The following is a 13,981-nucleotide window of genomic DNA, read 5'->3' on the forward strand; positions in this document are numbered from 1 at the left end:
ATATTCACAGTTAATACCACAAAATTGGAGAAATAGTAAGCAAAAATCGCGTTATAGCAAACAAGCGTTCGCGTTATACAAATATCGTTCCTAATTCATAAATCGCATTAGAGCAAATTCGCGTTATCAAAACACGCGTTATAGCAGAACTCACTGTAAAGGAAATTACAGTCTCTAGAACGAATGGCTCCCTGTCCCGGCCGATAAAATACCGGCAACTTTAAAACTACCCACAGACATTCTTGGGTACATCCAGGGTGTCATCAGCGAATAATAGAGGACCATGAAATAAAAATCCGCAAATTATCTGGGCCTACTGTACTCTATTTAGATGAAGAGTCAGACATGTCTCTTCCTTCGGAGGTTTGCAAACTGGAGTGAGGGAGTTGTTAGCATAATCCTGCTTTACAACCATGTCAAACAAGTTGTGATACTTGCAGGAGGAAGAATAAGCTATGGCCTACTAGTATATTAAAAGTTGCAACTACCGGTACCTATCAACTCAACTGATAATCCTTTGTAATTTCTATAGTATAGTAACTCAAAGATTCCCCAAACTTTTTCTCAAAAGAAAGGGAAACACTTGATACAATCCTGCTAACAGGCACAAAGTATTTTCCAGCTAATAGTAAATTAGGTGCTATTGATCTCATCCCATCCAAATCGATATATTACTGAATTAGTTATGACTATACCAAACTGAAATGTTTACTGTACTTCATTTCAGGAGGAAGGTAGTGCCAAGGTGCTATATTTTTAAGATGCTTTCAGTCTGCTTTGAAAGGCTGAGTTATATGAAAAAGTCTCTATATAATCTGTGGCTATAGAGAATTTGTCAATCCTACATATTGATCACTATCAGAAATCTACTCAGGTACTGTCAAAACATTAATACTTGCATACTGAAGGTAGGAAAAAATATTTATATCACCTAACTGAACACCACTCACTTCACCCTAAATTCTGTAAAACTGACGCATTAACTAAGAAAAATAAAGGTAAACAAAAAGTAATCTTAGCATGTGACCTTATATGAATACATTGGGAGACCAGACATTGGACTGAGCGCAGCAGCAAGAATAATGGAACTATGAATATGAGTCCTTTTATGGCCTCAAGAAATTCAAATGATGTGTCAATGAGGTGGAATAATATGGTATTCTTTATGTCTTGGTTTACCTGTTAACACCTTGTATATGGGGTCATCTCTAAGCTGAATAAAATCGTCTGGCATTAGCCAAATAAAATATTAAAAGTGGTGTCCCTGTAGTGTAGGGGTTAGTGGAGAAAGTCTACTAACCTTTTGCTTACAGGGTCATCTCTCAGCTGAATAAAATCATCTGATGTTTGGCAAATAAAATATTACAAGTGGCATCACTGTAGTGAAGGGGCTAAAATAAGACTAAACCCGAGTCTTAACTATAATGTTCCTAATATTCTAAAATGATCTCGAAGTCACTAGTAAAATAACTTGACTTGGAAAGAGTACTGCATTTTTTAGTGTAACTAAGCATTACAGGTGCTGTATAATAAACATATATATATATGTATATATGTATGAGAAATATTTGTACAATAAATACGTATTTTGTGCAACAGCTCATCCTACACAATGAGTAGTAAACTACGTACTCTGAAAGTTTTGAGGTTAATAATAGATTTTCCCAAATATCCAGAAGGTTTCTCTCTTACCTTTACTGATGGCTCACCACCGGTAACCTAATTGTTAAATTTTTAGACATCCTAAAACCAAATCTGGAATGCATCCTCAGAGCACCATTGCACATTCTCACTGGGTAAAAAGTCAGTAATGGTTCATCATGGGTAAATTATCTCTTATAAATTTGGCTGACCTTCATTTAAACTTGGCAGACACCCAAACAATGGGAATATCTGTAACATGTTGTCTTTGGGTGCAGTTTTTGATTTACTGTACTGTATTAAAAGTTGGCATGCACCAAAAAGTCCACTGAAGATTGTCCTTCACATCTCATTTTGTGTACAACCAGACACACTGCAGAAGATGGTTTCCTCTGTATAGTTCTAGTTACAGTAGTTGTGAGCAAAGTTGGCTCCCTAACGGATGGTATTTGGAGAAATATGTAATAAAGCGGAGGACTATTAATAATATAGAGTATTCCCTGGTTTCTCGAAGTTACCTCGGCTGCTTCTTTGAGATAATTTTGTACCAATGCAAGGGTTTATGTGTCCTTGAGAAGACTTAAGTTGAGTATAAGGCGTGCCATCTCGTGCCACGATGCCGAGTCCTCTGTATTTTCCTTATTCAGTAATACAGTACTGTATAATATATACAGTATAATAATTGTAATAGACAGAATACAATAAATTAATATTGAAGCAAGAAATACATTATGGAAAAAAGTCTCAAAAACGATAAATTTTTTAAAACGTGTTGAGAACTGCCTGAGGTTACAGTGTGCACCTTCCGATAACAGTATAATACTGTACAGAATTTTCACAAATATCGTATGACCCATTAAAATGAAATATAAATTTTAAGTCTTTTAAATTACACTTTGACAAATACAATACTTCTTCATATACTGTACAGAATAATTAATATACAGTAGCAAATTCTAATAAAAGAATCATTATTTTACAGCCAAATTTCATTATCCATGAATTGTGAAAATTCCATATTTGTACATACCCGGTACTTGTTCCTTGTATTTTTGTGAATATTAAGAATGACAATGTGTTAGAAGTTTATGTCAAACTATTCGTCAGATACTGACTTTAGTAATGCATGAGCATAGTAAAAATTGCCTGCAGGAAGTCATGTAATTCGTGAACAACATGAGTCATATTAGTTTTATAAATACGAATATAAAAATGAGTCAATACTGTATACAACAAAGTAAGATATGTCTGTCTTACCTCAAACTGATGTTAACATTTATAATTTCCAAGCATAAAATTTCTACAGTCACTCATTTAATGGGGCCAATAAGACCTGTATTTGTTACACTGAAGCCCAATTTTATCTTCTTAAAACTGCTTAATGAGCATTAGAGTGTTTGAGCAGTTTAGTTTTAAAGTTTGTAGCAGTGCTAGCATTCACTTAGTAATCTAAATTTGAGGAAAACCTTACAATAATAATAATCTCGGTACAAGACTGAAAGCTGTTTCACTGCTCAGAGTGGGTGCCTGTGAGTGTTACATTATAGTGTGGATGGTAAAGCCATCTACACTCAGTATCTTGGGAACTAATTTTATTATCCAATTAGCTAATCAAGATATTCTTAAGCTGTATTAACTAATCCAAAGGACCACATAATAATCTTTTGAAATGTAAAAATACTGACTATGTACCCACTTCAGCAGTGTGGAACTATCAACAGACTTATTATCTTGTATCTTTTATAATTTCAAATTTTATACTAGAGATGGTCTAAAAAAATAAATGATATGAACCATAAAGCATAAATTTGTCATAATCTCATTGTAACTTACTGGATGGGGAGGAACAATCACTTTTATTAAGACGTAAACTCTTTAGTGGCCAGCTGTTTATGAGACAACTCGGCTAGAACAACACTTAGCTCAGTTTGTGGTCATGACAAAACTGTGGATTTTGTTCCAGGAATGCTTTCAGTTTAGTAGGATAGTCTGTCATGATACCAGTGGCTCCAGTCTCGAAGGCACTGCGAAAATCTTCTTCTGTATTCATTACCCATAGATATGTCTGAAAAGAGTTCAATTTAATATACTAGAATGAATATTTAAGGCATCTGTTAGTGAAATTATATGTTGAGGAAACTAGGATCTATTCAACATAGGAATTCTACAACTACAGTACAAGACAGTGGAGTCTGCATTTACGTGGTCAACTGAACCCGTGGAGGCCCGCATAAAACGAGAAAAGCGTAAATGAAATAACAGAACATATGGGATTAATTGAAATAGAGACTGGGCCAACCCCCAAACTCCACTTTTTCCGACACAATACCTACGTTGTAGTAAAAATAACATCTTAATTTTATGATGGTATGCACACACAATTAATATTTAAGAGAAATACAGTCGCTGGTTAATGTCCATTCAAATAATGGACTCAACTCCCCCCCCCCTTTTCCCACGCTGCTGGCTCCTCCCTCTCTGAGAAATGTTTGGGTGAAAACAGTAGGCTTACATTTTTAGTAATATATAATTCCTCAGACTAAAGTTAGGATAATATAATTGACATTGCTGGATTCCTTGCAAGACAAGAAATAATTTGAATATAAATATCATATATTTTGCACAAAAGATAAAATTTTTGCTCTTTCTAATCAAAATTCTTAAATTAGATCTAAAATTTGTATGTCTACTGCAAATTTTATGATGTTTATATTTAAAATAATCACAATCTTATAAGAATTCCAGCAATGTAAATTATATTCTGGCCGGGTAATTTGTATGAATTTTATGAGCTAAAACAAATATCTTCAGTAAATAAACAAATTATACTTCACCCGCATAAATGATGAAATTTACCGCGTAATTAAAAATTTCATTCTGGCAAGGTGCCGCGTAAATGACCAAACGCGTAAACAAAAGCAGCGTAAATGCAGACTATACTGTACTATATATTTTTGGTCATATAAGGTAGTACAACTCTATCCATTTAATAAAATCACTCAAACTAATTACCAAGTTAGTAAACAGATTGAGATTTGAAAACCTTACAAAATAATTGAAAACAATTATATTACATTACCTGGACCCCTCGCTTGGCAAGGTGTTCAAATAGAGCGCGCCTGATGAGCAACGTGTTGGCAATCTTGGCTACTAGTGTGTGCCACCACTTACATTCAAACTGAGTGGCATAAATCCTGTATGGGGGAAACAGTCAAATAATCTTTGTAATCTATAAGAAGTAAAAAATAAAGGATTGAAGCATGAAATACATTTTATATATGAGAGTATGAAACAAGCAGAGGAAGCTGACAAGGCAAGGTGGAGGGGTGGGAAGGAGGGATGAGGGAGCAAGGGGATGGGGGGAGGAAAAGAGGAGGGCAGTTGGAGGGGGGGGTGGGAGTGTGAATAATTTGTCTTATAAGCCATTTTTACAATAATCATACATGAATCTGTATTAGGTATATATGCTACATTACTGAGCTGTTATGGTTATGTATCAACATTCAAATTTATAATGAAGACTTCAAAATATCCATTGTCTATGCAAGTTTTATTCAAATGTTTATTTTAATTGCCAAACACACTACATTAAATAGTCATACAATTCGTCATGTTACTGCACAATAAACTGTGTGCAGAGGTAGTAGGAAAGTTAAATGAATTAAGTTAATTGTAACCTTGTAATTTTAAGCCTTTGAGTGGATCTTACTTTCCATAGTGTAAAGTTACATAACTTGCATTTTATTGGGGGGAAGGAAGGCGGGTTTGAGACTTATTCGAATCCCCGGCTTTTCAAGCTTAACCTGTCCCTAGATTAGTGTTTTTGATTGTACATTATGGAATTAGTATACAGTAATCCCTCGGTTAACGAGCGCCTCGGTTAACGAATTACTTTTCATAAGATTCTTCACTTCGGTTAACGAGCAAACCCTCGGTTAACGAATTCCTTACAAATTTTTCCCAACATGTTTTCACCTGCATTTGGCTGCCCACCAGCTGTAGTGATAGTCCACCAATACAGTAATCGGTTTCAGGGCTTAAATTCCTTACCATTTTAGTAAATATCAAGAAGGTTGTACTATTCAATAATTTTAAAAGTTTATACTAAATTTTTTAGTCATTTTAACAATTATTGAACATAATTGAAGTACAGGATGCTAATTTTTTGCACGTCAAACAGCCACTCAACACACAGAGCTTGGCGTCAGTTTGTTTACCAGTTCAGAGGAAGGAACATCTTGTTTGAGACTCTTCAACATAAACGCTTTTTTTCTGTGTTTCCAGTCAAATTATTGGTCATTTTGAAATATGTTTTACATATTGATAATATATAGCACAGTGCAGTGTTTATTTAAAGAAAATAATCTTGAATTACACCAAGTGAACTAAAATTTTATGGGTGAAATGGCAGCATGGGGTGACTTCTCTTCCACCACAATGCCTTCCTTTCTCCCTTCTCCTCCACCCCCATTCTAATTCCCATCATCATCATCATCAACCAGGAGCCTTCTACATGCACACCTCAAAGTAAGTGTACTTTACTGCATTTGTTTTTAGTTTGTATGTAATTTTCGGTGAGCTGGAACCAATTACCCAAAAACCCATTGAAACAATGGTTTCGGTTAACGAAGTTTTTGGTTAACGAGCAACCTTCTGGAACGAATTGTGTTCGTTAACCGAGGGACCACTGTACATTATTACTTTTGTCAGTTATTCATACTTAAGTTTCTGTAGATACTTACTTTACCATATGCACTGGCATAAATATTTCCAAGTGGGTTTCTTTGAGAGGCATAAATGGCAGGATTCCTGTGTACAGCTGCAACAACATGAGGCAAACCCGTCGAGCACTGAAGAGCAGACACACATTGGGGTTCTGGCAAAAAATTTATGTAGAAATTAATGTTTCCCAACTTCTGGTATTGTGAAACAAAGATGTGATCAGTAATCATCATATAAAATCCACAAAATAAATAACAGTACAGTATTACCCCGCTTTACGCGGTTTCACTTAACGCGATTTCTCATATACGCGGTGCCTCGCCAGAACCGAACTTTCACTTAACGCGGTTCATCTACTCATATACTGTACACGGTGAAGTATAATATTTTTTTTTTTATTTAGCTCATAAAATTAATATAAATTACCCGGCCAGAATATAATTTACATTGCTGGAATTCTTACAATATGATGATCATTTTGAATATAAACATCATAGATTTTGCATTAGACATACAAATTTTAGATATAATGTTTACTCTGAGTAAATATGTTATCTTTTGTGCAAAATATATGACATTTATATTCAAAATATTCCTGGTCTTACAAGGAATCCAGCAATGTCAATTATATTATCCTAACTTTAGTTTGAGGTATTATTTATTAAAATCTAGTGGTTTTCCCCCAAAAATTTCTCAGAGAGGGAAGAGCCAGCAGTGTAGTGTGAGAAGAGGGGGAGGGAGTTGAGTCCATTGTTTGAATGGACATTAACTTGGCGACTGTATTTCTCTCTTTCTCTTAAGTATTAATTGTGTGCATGTACCATCATAAAATTAAGATGTTATTTTTACTAGAATATAGGTATTGTGTCGGAAAAAGTAGAGTTTGGGGGTCGGGCCAGTCTCTATTGGAATTAATCCCATATGTTCTGTTGTTCACTTAACGCGGTTTTCACTTAACGCGGTACCCTGTGGGTTCAATTGACCGCATAAAGCGGGGTACTACTGTATATTAAAGCTTGACTCTCAAAGGTTAGATTAGGTCAAGTTAACTAAAAATTTTCTTATTTTCTTTTCTTTTTATTAATATCGAAAAAGTAGAGTTTGGGGGTCGGGCCAGTCTCTATTGGAATTAATCCCATATGTTCTGTTGTTCACTTAACGCGGTTTTCACTTAACGCGGTACCCTGTGGGTTCAATTGACCGCATAAAGCGGGGTACTACTGTATATTAAAGCTTGACTCTCAAAGGTTAGATTAGGTCAAGTTAACTAAAAATTTTCTTATTTTCTTTTCTTTTTATTAATATCATAATTAAAGAAATGAGAGGATAACACTATTTATTAAAACTGTACAATATTGAGGAAATCTATAAAAACGGCATTTGAAATTCTATACTCCGAAGGTAAATGGAGCCAGTAGTCTTTCTCTAGCATATCTGACATCTTGTCTGAAAAGAATTTGCCCTTACAAGTTCTAAATACTGTACAGTATTACCCCGCTTTACACGGTTCCACTTTCCGCGATTTCTCATATATGCGGTACCTTGCCAGTACCGGACTTTCACTTTCCGCGGTGCATCTACTCATATACGCGCGGTGGGGTATAATTTTTATTTTATTTTTTATTTAGCTCATAAAATTCATACAAATTACCCGGCCAGAATATAATTTACATTGCTGGAAATCTTACAATATGATGATCATTTTGAATATAAACATCATGGATTTTGCATTAGATATACAAATTTTAGATCTAATGTAATAATTTGGTTTACACAAAGCAAGTATTTTATCTTTTGTGCAAAATATATGAAGTTTACATTCAAAATATTCCCTGACCTGCAAGGAATCCAGAAATGTCAATTATATTATCCTAACTTTAGTCTGAGGTATTATTTATTACTAAAAGTTAAAATCTAGTTTCATCACCCAACATTTCTCTGGTAGGGAGGGAAGGTGGGGGGTGGGGGGGAGGGTTGGGACTGACCGACCAACCATTTGGCGCGGTTGCAAGAGGGGAGAGGCGAGTTGGGGTACTTTGATTGACAGATAGTGTCGTGAAGAATATTTTTTTTTTTTTATTAACTGAAGATATTTGTTTTAGCTCATAAAATTCATACAAATTACTCGACCAGAATATAATTTACATTGCTGGAATTCTTACAATATGATGATCATTTTGAATACAAACATCATGGATTTTGCATTAGATATACAAATTTTAGATCTAATGTAATAATTTGGTTTACACAAAGCAAGTATTTTATCTTTTGTGCAAAATATATGAAGTTTACATTCAAAATATTCCCTGATCTGCAAGGAATCCAGAAATGTCAATTATATTATCCTAACTTTAGTCTGAGGTATTATTTATTACTAAACATCTCTTGAACATTGGAAGGTTAGGTAAAGTCTTTTGTTTTCGTCATGTATTTTATCCTATTTTACATTGAAATACATCACGTTTCAGCAAAACTACTATTTATTTCTGAGAATATATTCATTCAGGCACAGTTTAGGTAAAATATACATGTGCTGTAACATTTTTTTAATTGAAAACGATTCGAAAAACACGTACCCTCTAGCCCTGTTCAAGGAGAAGACTAGGAGGAGCTGTTTGGTGCTTAAGACGATGACAAGGAAAATGATTTTGATGGATTTTAATGAAAATATTCAGAAAGACCCTGGCACTGTCAAGGAAAGTGGCTGCTGAAGGCTTCCAGGACATGGCAGAGGACGAGATTAGGGTGCTAATTGAAGAGCATGACACTGAGCTGACCGAGGAGGATCTACAGGAGTTAGTAGACTCAGTCAAGGAAGAGGAAGTGAAAGGGAAAGAGGATGAGGAAGAGCACCAAGAAATAACGTTGGAGAAGTTGGGGGAGATGACCAGGAATATTGAGGCACTGAAAAACCTGGCCTATAGTATGGACCCCTCCATGGTGCGTGCCCTGAAATTCATGCGAGGGATGGATGACGTTTTCGCTCCATACAAAAACATCATGGAAGAAATGAAAGAAAGAGACGACAACTCCCCATCACCATGTTCTTTGATCACCGAAGGAGAGATTTAACACCATCAATCACTGGTGGCAGTGAGGAAGCAGCTGAATCCACCGTCACCCCCACTTCACCACCCGTTATGGAATTGAGTGACAATGAGCCCGATGACCCCCGTCCTGTCGCTGAGGATAGGTACTGTACAGTAAAGTGAAATTTTTATCTCTTTTTTTTAATAGCTTTTCTTGCCATGTTTATTGTTTGTAAGAATGCACAGCACAGTACAGTTCAGTCCTGTACATAGGAAGTGGAGGTGCAGTTATTCGCAAAACATTTGTGTTCGTTGTCGGCAGTAGTGACAGTGAGGAGGTGGAGGAGGCAGAGGGGGTGGAGGAGGCAGAGGAGGTGGAGGAGGGAGCGGAGGGAGCGAGTTGGGAGGAGTGGTGACCTTGGACGCGGGAGCAGGGACGAGTGGAGATGCCAGCCAGTACATTACGGGTGTATTAATTGTTTTTATAGCTATTTTTGCATTTTAATATTAAATATTGTACATTACGTTTCAACAAAACTACCATTTATTTCTGAGAACATGGAAATGTAATATTTTTGCTGAAATGATGTACGTATTACAGTGGAAAGTGGGATAAAATTGTGACGAAAGCAATGACTCTCTTTCTTTCGTTCAAAAGATGTTACCGTAATCGCTTTTCGAATGGTTTTCAGTTGTGGGATTATAAGGCTAATGATAGGATAGAATATTATTGTAATACAGTACGAGTACAACAGTTTTTTAACTGAAAACCATTCGAAAAGCGATTACGGTAAAATCTTTTGAATAACGAAAGAAAGCGAAAGTCATTGTTTTCATGATTTTATCCCACTTTCCACTGTAATATGTACGTCATTCCAGCAAAAATATTATATTTCCATATTTATTTCTGAGAATACCTATATTCATTCAGTCACAGTTAAGGTAAAATATACTTGTGATGTAATATTTTAATGAAAATACGGTATCGTAGTTTTCTTTTGTTTCAAATTTAATTAACAAAGATTGATGTTTCAAATGTAATGAACAAAAATTTATGTACAGTATCTATAAATAAACTTTAATAAATGAATACTTTGTTTTACATCGTCCTGTGCTACCATACCATGGATTTGGCTACTTTGGGCTTGCTATGATGACGCAAGAGATCTGCCCTGGCAACTGTACCGACACTCACAGCTGGTGGTGCGTTGGTGCATCGTTTCCATTGTTTACTGGTAATTACTGGTAAATATTTTTCAACCTAACGAAACTATTACCCGTTTAGAGGTCGACCCCCAATTTTTTGCCAAATAATTTGGTCTTAAAAACTTGAACTACACACAGGTATATACGGTAAATAAGGACATGGGGGGGGCCAGGTTTGTTTTTGGGGGGGGGGGGCAGCACATATACGCGGATTTTTAACATCCACGGGTATCTCTGTTATGTAACCCCCGCGTATGTTAAGGGCCGAATGTACCCCACTTCCCCCCCTCTTCCCACTTGCTCCCTGGGTCCCTCCCTCCCTCCCTACCCCTCATCCCCACCTTCCCTCCCTACCAGAGAAATGATTGGGTTATAACAGTATATTTACATTTTTAGTACTAAATAATACCTCAGACTAAAGTTAGGATAATATAGTTCACATTGCTGGATTCATTGCAAGACCAGGAATATTTTGAATATACACATCATATAATTTGCACAAAACATAACATATTTGCTGAGTAAACAAAATACTTGCATTAGCTCTAAAATTTGTATGTCTAATGCAAAATCTATGATGCTTATATTCAAAATGATCATCAAATTGTAAGAATTTCAGCAATGTAAATTTTTTCTGGCCGGGTAATTTGTATGAATTTTATGAGCTAAATAAAAAAATTATACTTCACCCGCGTATATGAGTATGAGTAGATGCACCGCGTAAAGTGGTTCTGGCAGGGTACCGCGTAAATGTAGAAACGCGTAAAGTGAAACCGCGTAAAGCGAGGGTTCACTGTATACAGCATAAACCTGTACTACTTAAACCATTTTAAACTGTTACAGTAATAAATAGATGCTACTGATAATATAACTACAGTTTCTTTACTAAAGAGACATACCATTCCTTGAGAGCATGGAAAAAACTTTACATTTATTCACATACGTACCAAGTAAAAAAAATTAAACAACCATTTATTTGACTATTCCTGCAATAATTTTAAATATAAATCCAACAAAGTAACAAAAAAAAACTAAAGAATGAAATATGAAATCCCATTCTATGACTGTGGAAATAGAGACAAGTGACCTGCGAGATCCCCCTCACCCAAACATCCCAACATTCCCTGGCAGAGCCTGTCTTCTCCAGAAGGCAAACTTGCATTTTTAAGGCAGCAACTGTGTTTATTGGATCTGTCTGTTGTATGTGTTGCATAAACACCTACTCACCCATGAAACCTGGATTTATTAAGCAAGCTCAGGCCTAAGTTCAGTAATTTTTTGAAAGCCAGCAAGTCAATAGTACACAAGCATGAACCCTGAACTAGTTCACTAGAGTCAAGCCCCCAGTCATAAATTTAGTTTAGAAACATCAGTTTTGCTATTCTCCAACCATTAAGGAAACCCAGGAAGGGAAGAGGAAGGATTCTTTCAAGCCTTTGTGAACTGCAACATCCAAATAAAAGAGAAAGAGGGGGGGTCATATAGAGTACAGTACTATTTTTTAAAGAGAGGGGCAAAACTCACTATTCAATATTATGAGTAGGATTTATTCAGCTCTCAAAATTAAACAAACATACAAGGGACCGTGTCGATAAGGCCTACAATACTTAACTGTATTAAAAAATAAGTGGGAAAAAAAATCCCTTGGGAAAATACATAAGCCTAAGGAGCAAGGAACAACACAAGCAGTAAGTGTTGGTATTAGACCCGCAACAGGTAAATTTTGAGGAATGAAGTTTGTGACCCAAGTTCATAACTGCATAGTTGAAGTCAATCAAACCAGTTTAAGGCTTAACCCACTGTACCTATTGGCTCACTGGTTTTCAAAGCAACCATTGAACCAGGGTTGGGGATTACTTCATAAACCCAAGTTTGACTAGGTGAGTAGCTGCTTCAAGCATGCAGATAGTCTCCTTCCCTGTCTGGACAAGGCAGGCTCTGCTAGAAGGTGTCCTGGTGGGGTGATCTTGCAATTCACCTGTATGCCATAAAAATAAAATTAATGTCACAAGTCCTGTCATTCTCATATTCATGACACTCCCAAACACAGAATGTCATAATTTTTACATAATAAAAATTCAAGAGGAAGAATGTGTGGCTTCCTTACTTTCAAACATCCAGTTATTGTATTCATTTTACAGGGTATAGAGAATGTTTTGTAACACAAATATATTGCACACACCACATGAAAATGAGACTGCATACTGCAATATAAAAGTAAAATGTTTGTGAAGTTCCATATTTTTAACCTTGGGCCACTGACAAATAAATTTATGTGACATAATATCAGTTTTGAATTGACCATCACTAAGGTTTATTGATTTTAATTCCTTAATCAAACTAGCTTCAACAGAAGTCTTTCTGTGACACAAGATGATTTGAACACGTCCAAGCTTTTTTCCCAAGCAATGGGATGATTATTATTCCTAACATGAACGAACAGGACACTGCTTTCAGATGCTGTTCTGATATTGTACTTATGTTGTTTGATTCTGAGCTGCAGTGTTTTTCCTGGCTGTCCTACATAATTACAATTACATTTGCTACATGGGCTACAATAAACACTTCCAATTACATTCAAACTTGGGCTATTTCTTATTAACATATTGGTAATGGTTGAGTCAAACTTAAAAACAACATTAATATTTAGTAGCTTGAGGGACCGAACTAACGGGACAAATTCATTGTGATAGGGCAGAGTCAAAATATTCTTAAGTGTAGGAATTTGCCTGGTTTGAGAGGAATGAAAGGATTTTTTAGCCCTTTTAAAACAACGATCAACAAACACAGAAGGGTACCCAAGTTTTTGTGCAATGGAACGAATGTGTTTCAATTCATCATCAATAAATTCAGAGTCACAAATACGCAGACATCTTAAGAACATGGCAGAAAAAAACTGACATTTTGATAGACTCCAGGTGATTCGATAATATGTTACATAAATTTATTTGTCAGTGGCCCAAGGTTAAAAATGCTTTGAAAACCTTGTATCTAGATGTATGATAGTTATTTAGTGGGTACCTTATTTGTGACCTGACCTGACTAGTCACGTCGCCCCCTTCTCTTAGCTCCTCTACGTGTGTGTTGGTGTGGGGATTAGTGGATGACATCATTATGACCTGACCTCATTTTTAATAAGGTCACCCTGTATATTTAAGCCTCTCTCTGTCCATGTAATCCAGTTGCCTCTGAAGATGTCTTGAATAAAAACGAAAGCTAAGGTGCTCTGTTGTTTCCCTTTTCCCGTCTGATTTTATCAAGATTAAACTTATCCACGTGTTTTCTTCTTTCCTTGTGGTTATCAGCATATACCTAGATCATGCGCACCTACAGCGATTTACTTGCATATATATATATATATATATATATATATTTTGTTTTTG

The 13,981-nt window shown here is 35.8% G+C and overlaps 1 protein-coding gene across 1 annotated transcript in view; it reads right to left on the bottom strand.

The window, feature by feature from the left end:
• Positions 1–202: 202 nt before the first annotated feature.
• The window catches only part of LOC121879139 (lysophospholipase D GDPD1-like), a 42,024-nt gene continuing 28,245 nt past the window's right edge, over positions 203–13,981 (bottom strand). The window contains exons 5-7 of the mRNA XM_042385741.1: positions 6,384–6,517; positions 4,721–4,835; positions 203–3,706 (exon numbers count right to left, since the gene is read on the bottom strand). Coding sequence (XP_042241675.1) covers positions 3,560–3,706; positions 4,721–4,835; positions 6,384–6,517 — 396 coding nt within the window. The 3' untranslated portion in view covers positions 203–3,559. The remainder of the gene's footprint in view (positions 3,707–4,720; positions 4,836–6,383; positions 6,518–13,981) is intronic.

The sequence above is a fragment of the Homarus americanus genome, unplaced genomic scaffold, assembly GCF_018991925.1.
Source record: "Homarus americanus isolate GMGI-L3 unplaced genomic scaffold, GMGI_Hamer_2.0 scaffold4060, whole genome shotgun sequence".
NCBI lineage: Eukaryota > Metazoa > Arthropoda > Malacostraca > Decapoda > Nephropidae > Homarus > Homarus americanus.